This window comes from Salvelinus alpinus, chromosome 7, assembly GCF_045679555.1.
Source record: "Salvelinus alpinus chromosome 7, SLU_Salpinus.1, whole genome shotgun sequence".
In the NCBI taxonomy this organism is placed as follows: Eukaryota; Metazoa; Chordata; class Actinopteri; order Salmoniformes; family Salmonidae; genus Salvelinus; species Salvelinus alpinus.
The window spans coordinates 10,552,577-10,572,488 of NC_092092.1; the positions used below are offsets into that span (position 1 = coordinate 10,552,577).

At 44.4% G+C, this 19,912-nt stretch overlaps 3 protein-coding genes across 4 annotated transcripts in view; 1 reads left to right on the forward strand and 2 right to left on the reverse strand.

Moving 5' to 3' along the window:
* LOC139580424 (tetraspanin-15-like) overlaps window positions 1–126 on the reverse strand; it is a 35,473-nt gene extending 35,347 nt beyond the window's left edge. The window contains exon 1 of the mRNA XM_071409084.1: window positions 1–126. Coding sequence (XP_071265185.1) covers window positions 1–84 — 84 coding nt within the window. The 5' untranslated portion in view covers window positions 85–126.
* LOC139580422 (neuromedin-K receptor-like) lies at window positions 125–14,437 on the forward strand. 2 transcript variants are annotated; one of them, XM_071409082.1, is made up of 5 exons: window positions 125–260; window positions 7,146–7,340; window positions 7,981–8,131; window positions 10,751–10,947; window positions 11,883–14,437. In XM_071409082.1, exons 1-5 carry the CDS (start codon window positions 226–228, stop codon window positions 12,040–12,042), a joined length of 738 nt encoding a protein of 245 aa, XP_071265183.1. In that variant the 5' UTR covers window positions 125–225; the 3' UTR covers window positions 12,043–14,437. The 2 variants fall into 2 exon arrangements, with proteins under 2 accessions (XP_071265183.1, XP_071265182.1); XM_071409081.1 differs by lacking the exon at window positions 125–260 and adding an exon at window positions 4,803–5,427.
* Window positions 14,307–19,912, reverse strand: part of LOC139580420 (hexokinase-1-like) — a 21,093-nt gene continuing 15,487 nt past the window's right edge. Inside the window, exons 13-18 of the mRNA XM_071409077.1 lie at window positions 18,402–18,497; window positions 17,980–18,079; window positions 16,568–16,751; window positions 16,319–16,474; window positions 15,980–16,213; window positions 14,307–15,698 (exon numbers count right to left, since the gene is read on the reverse strand). Coding sequence (XP_071265178.1) covers window positions 15,551–15,698; window positions 15,980–16,213; window positions 16,319–16,474; window positions 16,568–16,751; window positions 17,980–18,079; window positions 18,402–18,497 — 918 coding nt within the window. The 3' untranslated portion in view covers window positions 14,307–15,550. The remainder of the gene's footprint in view (window positions 15,699–15,979; window positions 16,214–16,318; window positions 16,475–16,567; window positions 16,752–17,979; window positions 18,080–18,401; window positions 18,498–19,912) is intronic.

The following is a 19,912-nucleotide window of genomic DNA, read 5'->3' on the forward strand; positions in this document are numbered from 1 at the left end:
CCAGAAGATAGTGGAATATACAATGAGGGCGAACTTTAGGAAGACGTAGGAGAACTTCTCACAATATCTGACATCATTGGACATGTTTGATCCCTCTTTCGATTCCGAATGATGAACTTCCTGTTTCTCGTCCCACACACCTGGAACTCTGTTAAAGCACCACCTGCCAGCAGTAAATATTTTTTTGACTGATAGACAGAAGCCCCAATTAGGACACTGCGAGGAATGAATGGGAGCACCGTGGCTTCTGTTTTAGTTGGGTAATTTAGTCGGTTTACTTCACAAGTTTCCATTTTTGCGTTTCCCTGAAAGTTCCTGTATTCCAGTTGTTAAGGCAACATATGACGTTTTATGTTGCACTGTTGGTAGACATTCAAAGATGTAGTCTAACGTTTCTGACATTACAGACCAAAAATATTTACTCTTAATGAACCTTTTAGTATTTTGTTATATGGATGTAGGCTACATTGTATATAACACCTGGTTTTAATATAGGCCTATACCAATATTATTGTTGCTTCCCCTGAGTTATAGTTCATATAAGGAAATCAGTCATCTGAAATGAATTAATTAGGCTTATCTATAGATTTCACATGACTGGGAATACAGATACACATCTGTTGGTCACAAATACCTTAACAGAAAGGTAGGGGTGTGGATCAGAAATCCAGTCAGTATCTGGTGTGACCACCATTTGCCTCATGCTGCACAACACATCTCCTTCGCATAGAGTTGATCAGGCTGTTGATTGTGGCCTGTGGAATGTTATCCTACTCCTCTTCAATGGCTGTGCAAAGTTGTTGGATATTGGTGGGAACTGGGACACGCTGTCATACACGTCGATCCAGAGCATCCCAAACGTGCTCAAAAGGTGACATTTATGGTAAGTATGCAGACCATTGAAGACCTGGGACATTTTCAGCTTCCAGGAATTGTATACAGCAGATCCTTGCAAAATTATCATGCTGAAACATGAGGTGATGGTGGTGGATGAATGGCACGACAATGGGCCTCTGGATCTGGTTACGGTATCTCTGTGCATTCAAATTGCCATCGATAAAATGCAATTGTGTTCATTTCTTTTTTCTTTTTTTTAACTAAATTTTATCCCCTTTTTCCCCCAATTTTTTCGTGGTATCCAATCGCTAGTAATTACTATCTTGTCTCAACACTACAACTCCCGTACGGGCTCGAGAGAGACGAAGGTCGAAAGCCACGCGTCCTCCGAAGCACAACCCAACCAAGCCGCACTGCTTCTTAACACAGCGCGCCTCCAACCCAGAAACCAGCCGCACCAATGTGTCGGAGGAAACACCTTGCACCTGGCTCCCTTGGTTAGCGCGCACTGCGCCCGGCCCACCACAGGAGTGGCTGGAGCGCGATGAGACAAGGATATCCCTACCGGCCAAACCCTCCCTAACCCGGACGATGCTAGCCCAATTATGCGTCGCCCCACGGACCTCCCGGTCGCGGCCGGCTGTGACAGAGCCTGGGCGCGAACCCAGAGACTCTGGTGGCGCAGCTAGCACTGCGATGCAGTGCCCTAGACCACTGCGCCACCCGGGAGGCCTGCAATTGTGTTCTTGTCGGTAGCTTATGCCTGCCCATACCATGACCCCATACCATAACCCCACCGCCACCATGGGGCACTCTGTTGACAATGTTGACATCAGCAAACCGCTCGCCCACACAACGCCATCTGTCCGGTACAGGCCATCGAAGGTGAGCATTTTCCCACTAAAGTCGGTTACAACGCCGAACAGCAGTCAGGTCAAGACCCTGGTGAGGACGATGAGTACGCAGATGAGCTTCCCTGGGACGGTTTCTGACAGTTTGTGCAGAAATTCTTCAGTTGTGCAAACCCACAGTTTCATCAGTTGTCCGGGTGGCTGGTTTCAGACATCCCACAGGTGAAGAAACCGGATGGGGAGATCCGGGGCTGGTGTGGTTACACGTGGTCTGCGGTAGTGAGGCCGGTTGAACGTACTGCCAAATTCTCTAAAACAACATTGGAGGTGGTTTATTGTAGAGAAATTAACATTACATTTTCAGGAAGCAGCTCTGGTGGACATTCCTGCAGTCAGCAAAGAATTTGAGAGAAATAAGCTTTTTGTGCGTATCGAACATTTCTGGGCTCTTATTTCAGTTCATGAAACACGGGACCAACACTTTACATGTTGTGTTTATATTTTTATATGTGGTTATTTGTATAATTGTCTATAGATGGGAAAGCAGACAATGTCACGCTAACGATGCACACGCTTCAATTGGGCAGAAGTCTGTGAGTTGTGATTCTGGATGGCTAGATAGCTACCAATAATGACAAGAAACTGCCATGTGGGGAATTGTAAGTAGCTAATTTCAGCTAGTTTCATCTTGTTCTTAATACCATGTCTTTTTTTTTGGTGTTTTGGCAGATTATGTCAATACTAATGTAACCGATGTGAAATGGCTAGCTAGGTAGCGGTGGTGCGCGCAAGCAGCCTTTCAGTCGGTGACGTCACTTGCTCTGAAACCTTGAAGTAGTGGTTCCCCTTGCTCTGCAAGAGCCGTGGCTTTTGTGGAGCGATGGGTAACGATGCTTCATGGGTGACTATTGTTGATGTGTGCAGAGGGTCCCTGGTTCGCGCCCGGGTCGGGGCGAGGGGACGGACGTAAAGTTATACTGTTACACTAATATGGCAAAAGTTCACTAGCTAGATAACCAACTGCAACGATATATTTGCAAGACAAGTGCAAATGTGTTTGTTTTCAATAAACATTGGAGACTAAATATAGTTTAGATGTTGTCAACCATCTAAGCCAACCACATCCGTTTTGCCCCATAGTTGTGCACGTATCGGTTTTGTTGCTAAACAACCAACCCATATATAGCGGGGATGGGCATCTGGGGGCCTCGCGGGCATCACTTTTGAAGGCCCTCTGATCAATTTCCTTGTAGTAATCCTAATCTAATTACCGCCTGGAGGGTCCCCATTGATTTTGTTAGTCAGTCTCACTCAGATATCATATTAAAAACTGCAAACATTTCTCTCCACCCTATGGCAAAATGTGTGGAATTGCAAAGAATTTACTGTAAAGCAGCTGGTGGCTCAAATGCCGCACATTATGATGAGTTCAGAATTATTTGTGGCCCCCATCCCAATCAAAGTTGCCTATGCCTGGTCTATAAGGTACTGTCAAATGCAAATGTGCTAGGGTAGAACTACTGTCAAATGTGATATGGTAGACCTACTGTCAAATGGGATATGGTAGGCCTACTGTCAAATGTGATAGGGTTGGCCTACTGTCAAATGTGATATGGTAGGCCTACTGTCAAATGTGATAGGGTTGGCCTACTGTCAAATGTGATGTAGGCCTACTGTCAAATGTGCTAGGGTAGGCCTACTGTCAAATGTGATATGGTAGACCTACTGTCAAATGTGCTTGGGTAGGCCTACTGTCAAATGTGATATGGTAGGCCTACTGTCAAATGTGCTTGGGTAGGCCTACTGTCAAATGTGATATGGTAGGCCTACTGTCAAATGTGCTTGGGTAGGCCTACTGTCAAATGGGATATGGTAGGCCTACTGTCAAATGTGGCAAAATTAGATACTATTATGAATTTAGACAAACCAAAACATGAAATTCATGCAGAAAGGTCTTGCCCATTTTTCAATAACATGTCAGCAGAGTTACTTTTCAGAGAAAATTGGGAATTTCACAACGTGGCTGAACAATATTTAAGGAATTTTGATCTATTTTAACCAAGGTATTCTGAAAGAAGTCTGCTGAACCACTAGACCATGTCAACAATTCTGTCCTTCTGTTTTGCCTGGATGGGAGGATTCATCACAGATCTATTTTGATTCATTTTGGCTGGCTGGTGTTTATCTCGTGCATGGATGGTACTTGGATGGTACCCAGACAGTGGATTCAATATTGTTGATTTCAGACAGTGAGTTGAAAGACACTATCATAAAACCTTTTCTAGCCAAATACTGTATTGATTTTATGAGTTGATTCAGTTCTGGCAAGCTACTTGAAATAGAATGGCACTTATCTGGTATGCTGAGCCTGAGGCATTGGGGAGTAGTTGGACTCTGTAGCCTCCTCTGCATTCAGATATCATGTTTGGCTTTTGAAAACAACCCGGACATAGCACTAATCCCCAGACGTGTATAATCTAATATCAATCAATATGATATACTATAAATAGACAGAGAGTTATGTTAATACATGCATGATGACCCCGGTCTGCTCTGTGGCTACCTCCAGAATTAATTCCATTATGTTAGTCAAACTCATAAAGGAATAAAACTACCAAATTGAGGCCCAACCCAAAATATTCTAATGCTATGCTACACTAATGCAATAAATCACTAATGGCTTTAACCCATTTGCAATGGAGAAGTTGATACCTGAAGAAATTGCCAAATGTCAGACTACATGGCATCAATAGTGCAATATTAACCCATGGGTTTGAGGATATTTGGCCACATGGTGTCATTGTGGTTAAATCTCTTCACCCCTATCACTTAGAATGAATGGAGCCATTTGGCTGAAAGAGCCCATTGCAGACTAATGCCACTCCTATCTGTGTGCCTGTTTTGCTTCATTGTGTTCTGCATGTTCCTGGACCTCTTTTGTGTGAGGCTATATTTGTAGGCTATATGTTATTGACAGCACTTCTAAAATCAGATGCTATTGTTGAAAGTGTGCATCTGTGCTATCACAGCTGTTGTATTATACTGAAACGTCAAACCCTACACTTTGATTACATTGTAGGCTCGTGCGCACATTCCGAACCGCTATCTCTCCAATCACCGCTGGCAGCTCAGCTTTACGCATGTGTCACTGGCAATGCTGACAAAATTCTGTGGCCATGAAGCGCATTTCAAAAATAGCAGGAGAGCCGGAGAGGGTCCTTGGACTTCACAACACCTGAATGGTTTTGAAATTGTGATTTTTGTTCAAGAAGCGGACATCGAAACTAATCATTCATTGCCCAAAACGCTCAAGGGATTTTGTCTAGTGTGATACAGAGATGGATACAACAACGTCGGAACCGGTCAACCTCTCAACAACCATATATTTTCAGGGTTATGGAAACAAGACGACAGACAATCGTTTTAAACAGCCGGATTGGCAAGTGGCATTGTGGGCAATTGCTTATTCACTGATAGTGATTGTGTCCGTCACAGGAAATGTCACTGTAATTTGGATAATTTTGGCCCACAAAAGAATGAGGACAGTGACTAACTATTTTATAGTAAATCTTGCATTCTCGGACTTTTCAATGGCTACTTTCAACACTGTCTTCAATTTTGCATATGCTACACACAACGACTGGTACTTCGGGTTGGGATACTGTAGGTTTCAGAACTTCTATCCCATCACAGCAATATGCTCAAGCGTTTATTCTTTGGCAGCTATTGCGGTTGACCGGTAAGAACATACAACGAGCCTTGCTATTACGTGAAACAGACTGCTCTAGTCGACACCTATTCTGTTGATATCGGGACAATTCGTATATTATTCTGCATATAACTATGGATCTATACTATTTAACTTTTGTGTTATACATTGGCTTAAAATCTCTCTCTGTTTCTCTCCCACTCGTGCGTGTGTGTGTGTGTGTTTTCACGATATTAATGACATTCAATCAGATATTTCGTTAACAGCCGGTTAATTCTGGTTGCAACATCACCTTGAAATCAGCACCACATCCTTTTTGTATTCAATTATAAATATGTTAATGAGTTCAAACTACGGTTGTATTGGAGACATTGCTGTTTTCAAAGCTCTCATGAACAGAAGTTATGTCATATAAACTCATCAAAAAAAGGAAACGTCCCTTTTCAGGACCCTGGTCTATCAAAGATAATTCGTAAAAATCCAAAATAACTTCACAGATCTTCATTGTAAAGGGTTTAAACACTGTTTTCCTTGCTTGTTCAATGACCCATAAACAATTCATGAACATGCACCTGTGGAACGGTTGTAAAGACACTAACCGCTTACAGACGTAGGCAATTAAGGTCACAGTTATGAAAACTTAGAACACTAGAGGCCTTTCTACTGACTCTGAAAAACACCAACAGAAAGATGCCCAGGGTCCCTGCTCATCTGCGTGAACGTGCCTTAGGCATGCTGCAAGGAGGCATGTAGATGGGCAATAAATTGCCAGGGCAATGAATTGCAATGTCCGTACTGTGAGACGCCTAAGACAGTGCTACAGGGAGACAGCCCAGATAGCTGATCGTCCTTGCAGTGGCAGGCCACGTGTAACAACACCTGCACAGGATCGGTACATCCGAACATCACACCTGCGGGACAGGTACAGGATGGCAATAACAACTGCCCGAGTTACACCAGGAACGCACAATCCCTCCATCAGTGCAATAGGCTGAGAGAGACTGGACTGAGGGCTTGTAGGCCTGTTGTAAGGCAGGTCCTCACCAGACATCACCGGCAACAACGTCGCCTATGGGCACAAACCCACCGTCGCTGGACCAGACAGGACTGGCAAAAAGTGCTCTTCACTGACGAGTCGCAGTTTTGTCTCACCAGGGGTGATGGTCGGATTCGCGTTTATCGTCGAAGGGATGAGCTCGAAGGGATGACCTGTTGGATCAGAGGGTGAGGGCCAGGGCCATTCCCCCCCAGAAATGTCCGGGAACATGCCTTGGTGGAAGAGTGGGGTAACATTTCACAGCAAGAACTGGCAAATCTGGTGCAGTCCATGAGGAGGAGATGCACTGCAGTACTTAATGCAGCTGGTGGCCACACCAGATACTGACTGTTACTTTGATTTTGATTACCCTTGTTCAGGGACACATTATTCCATTTCTGTTAGTCACATGTCTGTGGAACTTGTTCAGTTTATGTCTCAGTTGTTGAATCTTGTTATGTTCATACAAATATTTACACATGTTAAGTTTGCTGAAAAGAAACGCAGTTGACAGTGAGAGAGCGTTTCTTTTTTTGCCGAGTTTATTACAGAATGAGGACCCTCCCATTTATTCATCATGACAGTGAGATTCTGATGAGTGAGTCACCAGGGTTTTCAGAACATTTCAGTCTTCAGCGGTCTAAGCAGCCAATGACATGCACTGTTATAGGTCTCTTACTGTACATGACCTTTGCTTGGTTCTCTTCCACAGATACATGGCCATAATCTACCCTTTGAAACTAAGGCTATCCTCCACGTCTACCAAGATTGTGATTGGTCTCATCTGGGCGGTGGCATTCTCCCTGGCATTCCCCCAGTGTTACTACTCTGTCACCGAGTACTATCCACAACGGACTATCTGTGTGGTCAACTGGCCTGATGACTATGGTGGGAAACACCATCTCACGTGAGACACCCACAGTAGCGTTCTCAGTAATGTGTCTGTCTAGATCAGGGATGGGCAACTCCAGTCCTCGGGGGCCTAATTGGTGTCACACTTTTGCCCCAGCCCCAGCAAACACAGCAGACTCCAAAAATCAACTGATCTTGAGTTTAGAATGTAATCCGTTTAATTAGCTGTGTTTGCTAGGGATGGGGGGAAAGTGTGACACCACTCCAGACCCCGAGGGCTGGTGTTGCCCATCTCTGGTCTAAATGTACACTCTTAGAAAAAAGGGTTCCAAAAGGGTTCTGCGGATGTCCCCATAGGATAAGATAACCCTTTTTGGTGCCAGGTAGTACTCTTTTTTTGGGGTCCATGTAGATTAGAACCTTATGTGGAAAGGGTTCTATATGGAACCCAAAAGGGTTCTATATGGAACCAAAATGGGTTCTTCGAAGTGTTCTCCTATGGGGACAGCCAAATAACCCTGTTTGATTCTAGATAGCACCTTTTTTTTGTCTTCTTTTCATGGTTAGAAATACATGCTTAATTATCTTATGTTCAATACTTCAAAGTGTCTAATAGAAAGGGATGTTTAAAGCCCAAGCCCACATTATCACATATTTGTGTCTGTAATACTTGACCTTCAACATCTGTCTCACAGATACCAGATAGCTTTGATCATACTGATCTACCTGCTCCCCTTGCTGGTGATGTTGGTCACCTACAGCCTTATTGGCCAGACACTGTGGGGCAGTGAGATACCGGGGGAGGCCTCAGATCACTACCAGAACCCGATCCAGGCCAAACGCAAGGTCAGTTATGTCATATTGATGCAAAGCCTTGACTGAATAGTTCATAAGAACCTGTGTTTTTAAAAAGTGTATCTCTCTATTTACTGAAAGCACTGCGTCCAGTATTCTACCAGTATGGTCATTGCATTTGCATACCAAATAAAGACAAACACTTCAAATGCTTGAGCTGCACTAAATCAAGCGCTTAGACCCAGGTCTGGTGCATGTATATGCCAGGGTATCAGAGATGCTCTGCTGTCTCAGTGTGTTGTCTCAGTGTGTTGGGCTGTCTCAGTGTGTTGTCTCAGTGTGTTGGGCTGTCTCAGTGTGTTGCGCTGTCTCAGTGTGTTGGGCTGTCTTGTCTCAGTGTATTGTGTTGTCTCAGTGTATTGTGTTGTCTCAGTGTGTTGGGCTGTCTCAGTGTGTTGTGTTGTCTCAGTGTGTTGTCTCAGTGTGTTGGGCTGTCTCAGTGTGTTGGGCTGTCTCAGTGTGTTGGGCTGTATCAGTGTGTTGTGCTGTCTCAGTGTGTTGGGCTGTCTCAGTGTTCTGGGCTGTCTCTGTGTTCTGGGCTGTCTCTGTGTTCTGGGCTGTCTCTGTGTTCTGGGCTGTCTCTGTGTTCTGGGCTGTCTCTGTGTTCTGGGCTGTCTCTGTGTTCTGGACTGTCTCTGTGTTCGGTGCTGTCTGTGTGTTGGGCTGTCTCAGTGTTCTGGGCTGTCTCAGTGTGCTGGGCTGTCTCTGTGTTCTGTGCTGTCTCTGTGTTCTGGGCTGTCTCAGTGTGCTGTGCTGTCTCAGTGTTCTGTGCTGTCTGTGTGTTGGGCTGTCTCAGTGTGCTGTGCTGTCTCAGTGTTCTGGGCTGTCTCAGTGTTCTGGGCTGTCTCAGTGTGTTGGGCTGTCTCAGTGTGCTGGGCTGTCTCAGTGTGTTGGGCTGTCTCAGTGTTCTGGGCTGTCTCAGTGTTCTGGGCTGTCTCAGTGTTCTGGGCTGTCTCAGTGTTCTGGGCTGTCTCAGTGTTCTGGGCTGTCAGTGTGTTGGGCTGTCTCAGTGTGCTGGGCTGTCTCAGTGTTCTGGGCTGTCTCAGTGTTCTGGGCTGTCTCAGTGTTCTGGGCTGTCTCTGTGTGCTGGGCTGTCAGTGTGCTGGGCTGTCTCAGTGTGCTGGGCTGTCTCAGTGTGCTGGGCTGTCTCAGTGTGCTGGGCTGTCTCAGTGTGCTGGGCTGTCTCAGTGTGCTGGGCTGTCTGTGTGTTGGGCTGTCTCAGTGTGTTGGGCTGTCTCAGTGTGCTGGGCTGTCTCAGTGTGCTGGGCTGTCTCAGTGTGTTGGGCTGTCTCAGTGTGCTGGGCTGTCTCAGTGTGTTGGGCTGTCTCAGTGTGCTGGGCTGTCTCAGTGTGCTGGGCTGTCTCAGTGTGCTGGGCTGTCTCAGTGTGCTGGGCTGTCTCAGTGTGCTGGGCTGTCTCTGTGTGTTGGGCTGTCTCAGTGTGTTGGGCTGTCTCAGTGTGTTGGGCTGTCTCAGTGTGTTGTGCTGTCAGTGTGCTGGGCTGTCTCAGTGTGCTGGGCTGTCTCAGTGTGTTGGGCTGTCTCAGTGTGCTGGGCTGTCTCAGTGTGTTGGGCTGTCTCAGTGTGTTGGGCTGTCTCAGTGTGTTGGGCTGTCTCAGTGTGCTGGGCTGTCTCAGTGTGCTGGGCTGTCTCAGTGTGCTGGGCTGTCTCAGTGTGCTGGGCTGTCTCTGTGTGTTGGGCTGTCTCAGTGTGTTGGGCTGTCTCAGTGTGTTGGGCTGTCTCAGTGTGTTGTGCTGTCTCAGTGTGCTGGGCTGTCTCAGTGTGCTGGGCTGTCTCAGTGTGCTGGGCTGTCTCAGTGTGCTGGGCTGTCTCAGTGTGTTGTGCTGTCTCAGTGTGCTGGGCTGTCTCAGTGTGCTGGGCTGTCTCAGTGTGCTGGGCTGTCTCAGTGTGCTGGGCTGTCTCAGTGTGTTGGGCTGTCTCAGTGTGTTGGGCTGTCTCAGTGTGTTGGGCTGTCTCAGTGTGTTGTGCTGTCAGTGTGCTGGGCTGTCTCAGTGTGTTGTCTCAGTGTGCTGGGCTGTCTCAGTGTGTTGTGCTGTCCCAGTGTGCTGGGCTGTCAGTGTGTTGGGCTGTCTCAGTGTGCTGGGCTGTCTCAGTGTGTTGGGCTGTCTCAGTGTGTTGGGCTGTCTCAGTGTGTTGGGCTGTCTCAGTGTGCTGGGCTGTCTCAGTGTGCTGGGCTGTCTCAGTGTGCTGGGCTGTCTCAGTGTGCTGGGCTGTCTCTGTGTGTTGGGCTGTCTCAGTGTGTTGGGCTGTCTCAGTGTGTTGGGCTGTCTCAGTGTGTTGTGCTGTCTCAGTGTGCTGGGCTGTCTCAGTGTGCTGGGCTGTCTCAGTGTGCTGGGCTGTCTCAGTGTGCTGGGCTGTCTCAGTGTGTTGGGCTGTCTCAGTGTGTTGGGCTGTCTCAGTGTGTTGGGCTGTCTCAGTGTGTTGTGCTGTCAGTGTGCTGGGCTGTCTCAGTGTGTTGTCTCAGTGTGCTGGGCTGTCTCAGTGTGTTGTGTTGTCTCAGTGTGCTGGGCTGTCAGTGTGTTGGGCTGTCTCAGGGTGCTGTGTTGTCTCAGTGTGCTGTGTTGTCTGTGTGTTGTGTTGTGCTCCCTGTAGGTGGTGAAGATGATGATAGTGGTGGTGACGACCTTCGCCCTGTGCTGGCTGCCCTACCACATCTACTTCATCCTGGTCAGCTTCAACATTGAGATCTACATGCAGACGTATATCCAGCAGATCTACCTGGCCATCTTCTGGCTGGCCATGAGCTCCACCATGTACAACCCCATCATCTACTGCTGCCTCAACCAAAGGTAAAGCTAGGCCACATCACAACCAAAGGTAAAGCTAGACCACATCACAACCAAAGGTAAAGCTAGACCACATCACAACCAAAGGTAAAGCTAGACCACATCACAACCAAAGGTAAAGCTAGGCCACATCACAACCAAAGGTAAAGCTAGACCACATCACAACCAAAGGTAAAGCTAGGCCACATCACAACCAAAGGTACAGCTAGGCCACATCACAACCAAAGGTAAAGCTAGGCCACATCACAACCAAAGGTACAGCTAGACCACATCACAACCAAAGGTACAGCTAGACCACATCACAACCAAAGGTAAAGCTAGGCCACATCACAACCAAAGGTAAAGCTAGGCCACATCACAACCAAAGGTACAGCTAGGCCACATCACAACCAAAGGTAAAGCTAGGCCACATCACAACCAAAGGTAAAGCTAGGCCACATCACAACCAAAGGTAAAGCTAGGCCACATCACAACCAAAGGTAAAGCTAGGCCACATCACAACCAAAGGTACAGCTAGGCCACATCACAACCAAAGGTACAGCTAGGCCACATCACAACCAAAGGTAAAGCTAGGCCACATCACAACCAAAGGTACAGCTAGGCCACATCACAACCAAAGGTAAAGCTAGGCCACATCACAACCAAAGGTACAGCTAGGCCACATCACAACCAAAGGTACAGCTAGGCCACATCACAACCAAAGGTACAGCTAGGCCACATCACAACCAAAGGTAAAGCTAGGCCACATCACTACACTCATCTTGTGGCAGTGGTATGGTACTGTATCATAGATTCAACAACCTAAAACCCACATTCAAGTAGATTTTTTTTTTAATGAAGCAGAAATGCAAGAGATAATTCTGAATGTTTATCAAAGTTAGCTGGCTAACTTGCTGATCTTGCTTTTTGATATTCCCATTGGCATCTCTCTTTTCTAGGTTTCGCTCGGGGTTCCGTCACGCTTTCAGCTGGGTCCCTTTCATCAAGGTGTCGGAGGAGGACAAGATGGAGCTGCAGCACCCACGGACCTTCAGGATGACCCGCAGCTATCGCACTGACAACACCAACAGCACTGTGGTCCGCCACAACTCCACCTAACATGATGACCACACCCCAGTCAAGCTCATGAAAAGCTGAGGACATGAGGACATGCTAAAGCTCATGAGCTCAGCTGCTAGGAGAAGTGAAACAAATCATGTTATTATTGTGTACAGTCCGTCAGTCAGTCGCCCCAAACACCTTTATCGTCACACACACCAGATAGGTGCTGTGAAATGTGTTATTTTACAGGGTCAGACATAGAAGTACAGCCCCACTGGAGCAAATTGGGGATAAGTGCCTTGTCAAGGGCAGGTTTCGTTTACTGGCCCAACACTCTAACCACTAGGCTACCTGCTGCCCCAATGGGAAGGTAGAATAGGAAAGAGAACTCCCATGGTATAAGCACCAAGCCTTATCTGTTACAGTATTAAGGTAGTGTTATTATTTGTGTTGTTTTAGCGTAATATTGGTTCATGTTGTTTGTCACCTGACTTTGTAGACCATATTGTGAAATGGGCAAGTGAACCCAGTTTTAAGTATTCACTGAAATATCAATAACTGATGAAAGAGACAGATAAATTAACACACATCGTACTTTGTTAATAGTACAGAAATGAATGATGGGGTAACATCTGCTGCAATATGATTTGAGGACTGTGATATTTTTTTTAACTACACAGAATATCCACAACTGACTTCTGAACTATGAAACCACTATCTCCTGTGACTGTTCTTGGGGAAATGAAAGTTCTCCACTAGAATATACTGTGTTTGAGTTTATTTTTACAGGGACATTGCACATTAATAAACGTTTTAGTAAAAGTGCCAATTTTAGCCGGCTCATTGTCAACCGTAGTCTCTGGGCAGGTTATTATTCCAATAACAGTACAGGCAGACAATGAGCAGTGAGCACTTGCAGAGCAACATAGGACAAGCAACACGTAGCAGACAGACAGAGCAACATAGGACAAGCAACACGTAGCAGACAGACAGAGCAACATAGGACAAGCAACACGTAACAGACAGACAGAGCAACATAGGACAAGCAACACATAGACAGAGAAACAAGGACAAGTAACACATAGCAGACAGACAGAGCAACAAGGACAAGCAACACGTAGCAGACAGACACAGAGCAATATAGGACAAGCAACACGTAGCAGACAGACAGAGAGCAACAGCCCAAAAAGAAACAAAACAAATGTAATAAAAGCAACAAAGTGTTTCCACACCTCACAAGCTACAGACAACAGATATGGAAAGCAGCAATACACAGCTAGGGATTATGTTCACAAGTCGGATTGTCCTTCAGCCATGTCTGCAACCTCTTCTACAGCAATATAACTGTCACCAAAATCAATATAGCACAGAACTTGATTTGTTTCGACAACTTTTAAATAGTTTATAGATAACTTGAATTGGAAACTGTTTGACAGATTTTGTGGCAAGTAGATTGAAAGAGTTCTAAGGGACAGATGTAGTATCCCATAGAGCCCATGTTTGCAGCTATGGTGTAAAATGTTGAAATAAGCTTTTCAACAAATGTTTGTCAGTGCAAGGTAGTACAATTGAAATAGTCTTGGGGAGTATTCAATGGCGCAATGAAGTCAGAGAAAAAACATAAATAATTGTGTACAACATGAAAACAGCCAATCACAAAGCATGCGAATATAATAAGGATAATGTGATATTTGGTAACTATTGCCTTTGTTTGATGTCACAGTGTGTATTTAATTTTAGTTTTGTACCATAGAGTACTTTTAACGTGTCTTGCGATGTGCTCAAAAATGTAATTTACATTTATATCCCACTACATGTTTTGCTACTTATGTAAAATGATGTAAGTCTTGTTTTGTGTAGTTGATATTGATATAGTGTAATGTAGCATAGAAAAGTCACCCCACTGAGGAATTGCTAAATTTAAAGTATTGTAAAATGTTGCGCTGTGCATTACTATAATATGCTGGTGCTGGCATCTTTAGAAATTAATTACGGCTGTTGATAACAGACGATTTAAGTGAAATAACTTTCCACCTTAAGATAGTAGCATAATGCCAGTGTAATTCATAAATTACTTTGAGTGTTAAGTTCGTAAGTTATTTTTTCATAACATCTTGCTCATGTTCAGAATGCTATTTTAACGTAACCATAATTGAAAAATATATATAGCTTTACATGACTAGACATATTGTATGTGAAATTATTTCACAAAATAACAAAAATATGGTTGTTGCTAACATAGCATCCTTGTCAATGAGCTTAACTGTCTGTATTATATTATCAATGTCCTAACTATAACATCACTGGAACATTTCATGAACTAAAGCTCAGAATGGAAGTCGACCTTTATTGGAGAAAAGTATTGCCATGATAATTACCATAGATATTCAAAGAAAAGTAAAAGCTTCATATTTGCTTGCACATCAAAATAAAGTTTCATTTAATCCCATTGCATCATTTGGACCAGCTTTAGTGCATCTCTATAATTGTACAAAATAAATGTATTCTAGACATCTGACACCAAATAAGGCAAGCATTTATCATGTTCTATAATTTATCATGTTCTATGCATTTATCATGTTCTATGCATATATCGTGTTCTATCATTTTTGTACAGTAAGACTCAAACATTCAACTGCAGTATGCAAACGTATACTCCTATTTTGTTCCCTTCATTCTGTTATAAGCATCTTTTTTTTACATTGTACACTGTTGGAATTCAAGTCATTATCTTGTTCACAAAAGACACTTTTATTGATCCAGTTGCTTTAGAGCGCTGGTTTTCAGGAGGAGTTAGGTAAAAAGCATGATTTTTACATTTACTTAATATGACTAAACCTGAGAGGTTTCACAAAGACTGCCAAAGCAATGTATTAAGGAAAAATCCTACAGGGTGGCTGTATAGACGTTTGAACGAGCTTGTGAGCAGCCTGCCCTTGAGCAATGAAAATATACTCAAAGGTCAGGGAACAATGGTGCATTCATGACAACCATAGAAATTCTATCAAACAAAAGCAAAGTTGACATTTGACATTTTGGAAATACTTACAGTAAAATAAAACTCCATTTTGCAATAGAGATCTTTAACCTTACAATGATTATCCCCTACCACTCATTATGTCAAAACATCCACACTATAAAATAAATAACATTTAACAAACCTAGGCAAGGTATAAGACATTCAAAGCAGAAATATTCCCTTTCTTCTCTACTATACATTAGCCCCAAATACCTACAGCAGTGTTCTAACATCACAAACAAGACTAAATCAAACAGAGCCCAGTTCCTTCCATCCAGTACAGCAGACCAACACAAAGAGGAAAAAGGTTGGTAATAGCAGGTGTAGGAATTAAATGGTTTGGAAGCATGTAATGTTCCGTCACTGGTGCCCACAACGGGTTGTGTCTGAAGCAGAGTGGCGGATACTGTAGCAGCGTCATCGTTAAATCAAATCCTCAAATCAAATTGTATTGGTCACATACTGTAGCATACCTCTCTAACCATGTGTAAGGAGAGGAAGAAGAGGAAGTGAAAGAGGACGAGGAGGGGGGCAGGCCAAACAGACTCAGCTCTTCTCCTCCTGCTCACGCATGCGACATCCCACAGCGGTGATGAGGGCTGCACCCTTGCCGCTCCCGTCCTCAGAGAGAAAGAAGTTGACATTGCACTTAGGGGCCAACTCTTTCACTGTCTGGTGCATGATCCCCGAAAAGCTGTGAATGGATAGAAAAAAACACGGTTGGTCTCGTATAACACACTTGATTTTGTTCATGCTATTGTTACACTGAAAGTAAATCAATGAAGATGTAGAACTTGATAAAAGAGAATAGAACGAAGATGTGCTATACCATTTTTATAACTGCAATAAACTGCATACTCAACATAACTGCATACTCAACATTCACCATAATATCATTGTCAACTTGAATAACTCAGTCAATGACTGTGATACATGTTATTACAAGCCAATTGCAATCACATCATTATTACTCACTGTGGATGAAGCTTGTAGAGCGTTCCGTCCACCCCCACGGTGATGTCCATTTGGTCCAGCCCGCGGTTCTCACGTATTTTGTCGACGACGGCGGCCATTCCAGCTCCACAGAGCTGGGCCGCCCGGTGAGACACTGTACCGCACACCTCCTTGACAATGATACTGTCATCACATGTGCTGTCCAGACCTAGCTGCTGCAGAATGGACCTCACCTGCAGTAGCGCCAAGCGGTCACTGAAGGGAAAATTAAGACATTTTGTTGAGACCATTGCACAACAAAAAGGTAGTTATGACACAATCAGTTACCATTTCAATTGCAGATTCAATATGGCTGCCGACCTTTCAATCTGGGAGAGGAATTTAGTTTCGAAAATGCCTCTGGTCTTTAGGGTCTCTGATATCTGCCCTCTGAAGAGGAAGCCACGCTTCGTCAAGTCGATCAGGATGTTTCGCACAATCTCCCCTAGATACATACCGCTGCACATCTTCTCATACCTGAGATGAAAAAAAAAACAGAATAATTTACGTATATCTAGATCTCTAATAACAAGACTATTCCATATCAAATAAAGAGAGCAGCCCAGTCACCTCTGCTTGCCAGGGTTGAGTGATAAGTCATCCACAGCTCTGTCATATTCTGTCCTGATGTCATCCAGACAGCCGTTGTCCCCGAAGGCACCCCACTCCATGTTGACACACATCCTCCCCACATCTCCCTCCACCGTCTCAATGTTCCTCATCTCCTCCATGTAACAGGCATTGCTGCCAGTTCCTGAAACCACAAACCATACATGTTGTCATGACTGTCCTGTGATGATCACAATGGGTCAGATCAGCTTGGCAATGATTGACAATAACCAGACCTTCTCTCACCCACAGAATAGGGGAAGAGGGAACTGGGCCGGTTTGACAGGTCACACCCTGTGGTAAATTGCAGGAAGAAGGGGGGCTCTGTCTCCCCTTTTAGTATCAACCGAAGGAATGTCTTTGTTTCACAGACAGTTTTCCGCCAAAATTCGAACACGGTCAAAAGTGGATACTGGAACAATATTTCTAACATAACAATGTGGGGAATGGTCAGTAATTCCATAAAAAAAATTGTATGGACGAAATTGTAACTTGGAAAGTGTATCCCCTTGATCTGTCAAGTTTCCATCCAATACGTTGTGCATATAATATGAAACATTTGTTAAGATTAGAATGTGATTTTAGGAGGGATAAGAGAATCTATCTCCTATAAACTGTTCATAGTAAGTAGCCACGCCCCGAATGAGGTCAGAGAGCGTGTCAGACTGACAGAACCGTCCCCTTTTGACGAGAGTGTATAAAAGGATTGGCAACAGAAAGTAACATTAGACCAAGAACGACAGGGAGTTGCAGCCCACGTCTAAAGTGGTTTAAACGCTGAATCTCAGAGACCAGGAAATGTGAGCCAGGAGCTACATTTTTGAAATGGTTGGAAATTTGAACCTCAACACGAGGTGAAGAAATAAACTCACGAGCTGCAACTCTTGTCCATTGTGGTCCAAATCCTGAATACCAACACAAGGGGTAAAACAAACTCCCGTCTCAGACAATCACTGGTACAGCTGATTAGCTGAGTCAAATATCTCAGCCTTTCAGAGGAGTGCTGGTTCCGACCAAACACAATAATTATAATGTTCTGTAGTTGTCTAGATATAGGGACATTGTTACTCTCGCAATCAGCTGTTATTCTGATCATTCCTACTTTCACTTGTCCTCTCCGTCGCTCAAATCTATATTGCCATGGTCTAGAATTAGTTTTGAAAGTACTGCACTTTGCCAGGTGCAGGAAACAAAATGTACATCATAGAAAATAAATCGATACACCTGGACACTGTTGAGTGCTCCACTATACTTTGCGAAGACACAGGAACATTCAACAGTGTGTGGGTGTCCATTTCCTGCCCATGCTCTATCATTAGGCAGAAACCATTTTGAATCAGCATTATGGAGGTGTCTGAAAACAGATGACCAACCTGCAATCAGGCCAACCTCACAGGTGGATTCTTCATATGCACATGTCATCATGGTCCCAACTGTGTCGTTCACTACTGCCACTACGTCCAAGTCAAACTCCTGAAGTAAACACAGATATAAAATCACATGTGCAGGACGTCTTTGGGAAACATATGCAATGGGGAGATGACAAATGAATTTATAGAAATACCACTGACAAATATTGTATCACAACTTTCTATATCATGGTAAAAACAAACAAAAAGAGCAGCCTCCAGCGACTTTTGATTGTCAATAGACGCCCATAAGATCTCAGCTTGTATATATTATATACCCAAAGATCAGCCACTTACAGCAGGGGCCTTCGTTATATCTAGGGCCAAGAGATTTTCCTGCTCAGGGCCGGGCTCAGGTTATAGAATCATGCCATCTCTCCACTTACCTCTCTCCGTTTAATCCCCTCTCTGAGAAGCCCCACAACATCCTCCCCTTCACAGTCAGTGGCCTTGAATCCTTTGGTCCAGGTGACCAGGATGCCCTGAACAAAGACACAGTGATGTTCTATTAGTGATTCACACACACACACACACACACACACACACACACACACACACACACACACACACACACACACACACACACACACACACACACACACACACACACACACACACACACACACACACACACACACACACACACACACACACACACACACACACACACACACTGACCCCTGTTTTAGGTCAGTTAGGATCACCACTTAATTTTAAGAATGTGAAATGTCAGAATAATAGTAGAGAGAATGATTTATTTCAGCTTTTATTTCTTTCATCACATTCCCAGGGGGTCAGACGTTTACATACACTCAATTAGTATTTGGTAGCATTGCCTTTACATTGCTTAACTTGGGTCAAACGTTTCAGGTAGCCTTCCACAAGCTTCCCACAATAGGTTGGGTGAATTTGGCCCATTCCTCCTGACAGAGCTGGTGTAACTGAGTCAGGTTTGTAGGCCTCCTTGCTCGCACACGCTTTTTCAGTTCTGCCCACAAATTTTCTACAGGATTATGGTCAGGGCTTTGTGATGGCCACTCCAATACCTTGACTTTGTTGTCCTTAAGCCATTTTGCCACAACTTTGGAAGTATGCTTGGGGTCATTGTCCATTTGGAAGACCCATTTGCGACCAAGCTTTAACTTCCTGACTGATGTCTTGAGATGTTGCTTCAATATATCCACATAATTTGCATCCCTCATGATGCCATCTATTTTGTGAAGTGCACCAGGCCCTCTTGCAGCAAAGCACCCCCACAACATGATGCTGCTACCCCCGTGCTTCACGGTTGGGAGGATGTTCTTGGTCTTTCAAGCATCCCCCTTTTTCTTCCAAACATAACGATGGTCATTATGGCCAAACAGTTCTATTTTTGTTTCATCAGACCAGAGGACATTTCTCCAAAAAGTACGATCTTTGTCCCCATGTGCAGTTGCAAAACGTAGTCTGGCATTTAATGGCGGTTTTGGAGAAGTGGCTTCTTCCTTGCTGAGCGGCCTTTCAGGTCATGTCGATATAGGACTCGTTTTAATGTGGATATAGATACTTTTGTACCTGTTTCCTTCAGCATCTTCACAAGGTCCTTTGCTTTTGTTCTGGGATTGATTTGCACTTTTCGCACCAAAGTGGAGACAGAACACATCTCCTTCCTGAGCGGTATGACAGCTGCGTGTTCCCATGGTGTTTATACTTGCGTACTATTGTTTGTACAGATGAACGTAGTACCTTCAGGCATTTGGAAATTGCCCCTAAGGATGAACCAGACTTGATTTTCCCATGATGTGAAGAAAAGAGGCACTGAGTTTGAAGGTAGGCCTTGAAATACATCCACAGGTACACCTCCAATTGACTCAAATGATGTAAATTAGCCTATCATTTTCTGGAATTTTCCAAGCTG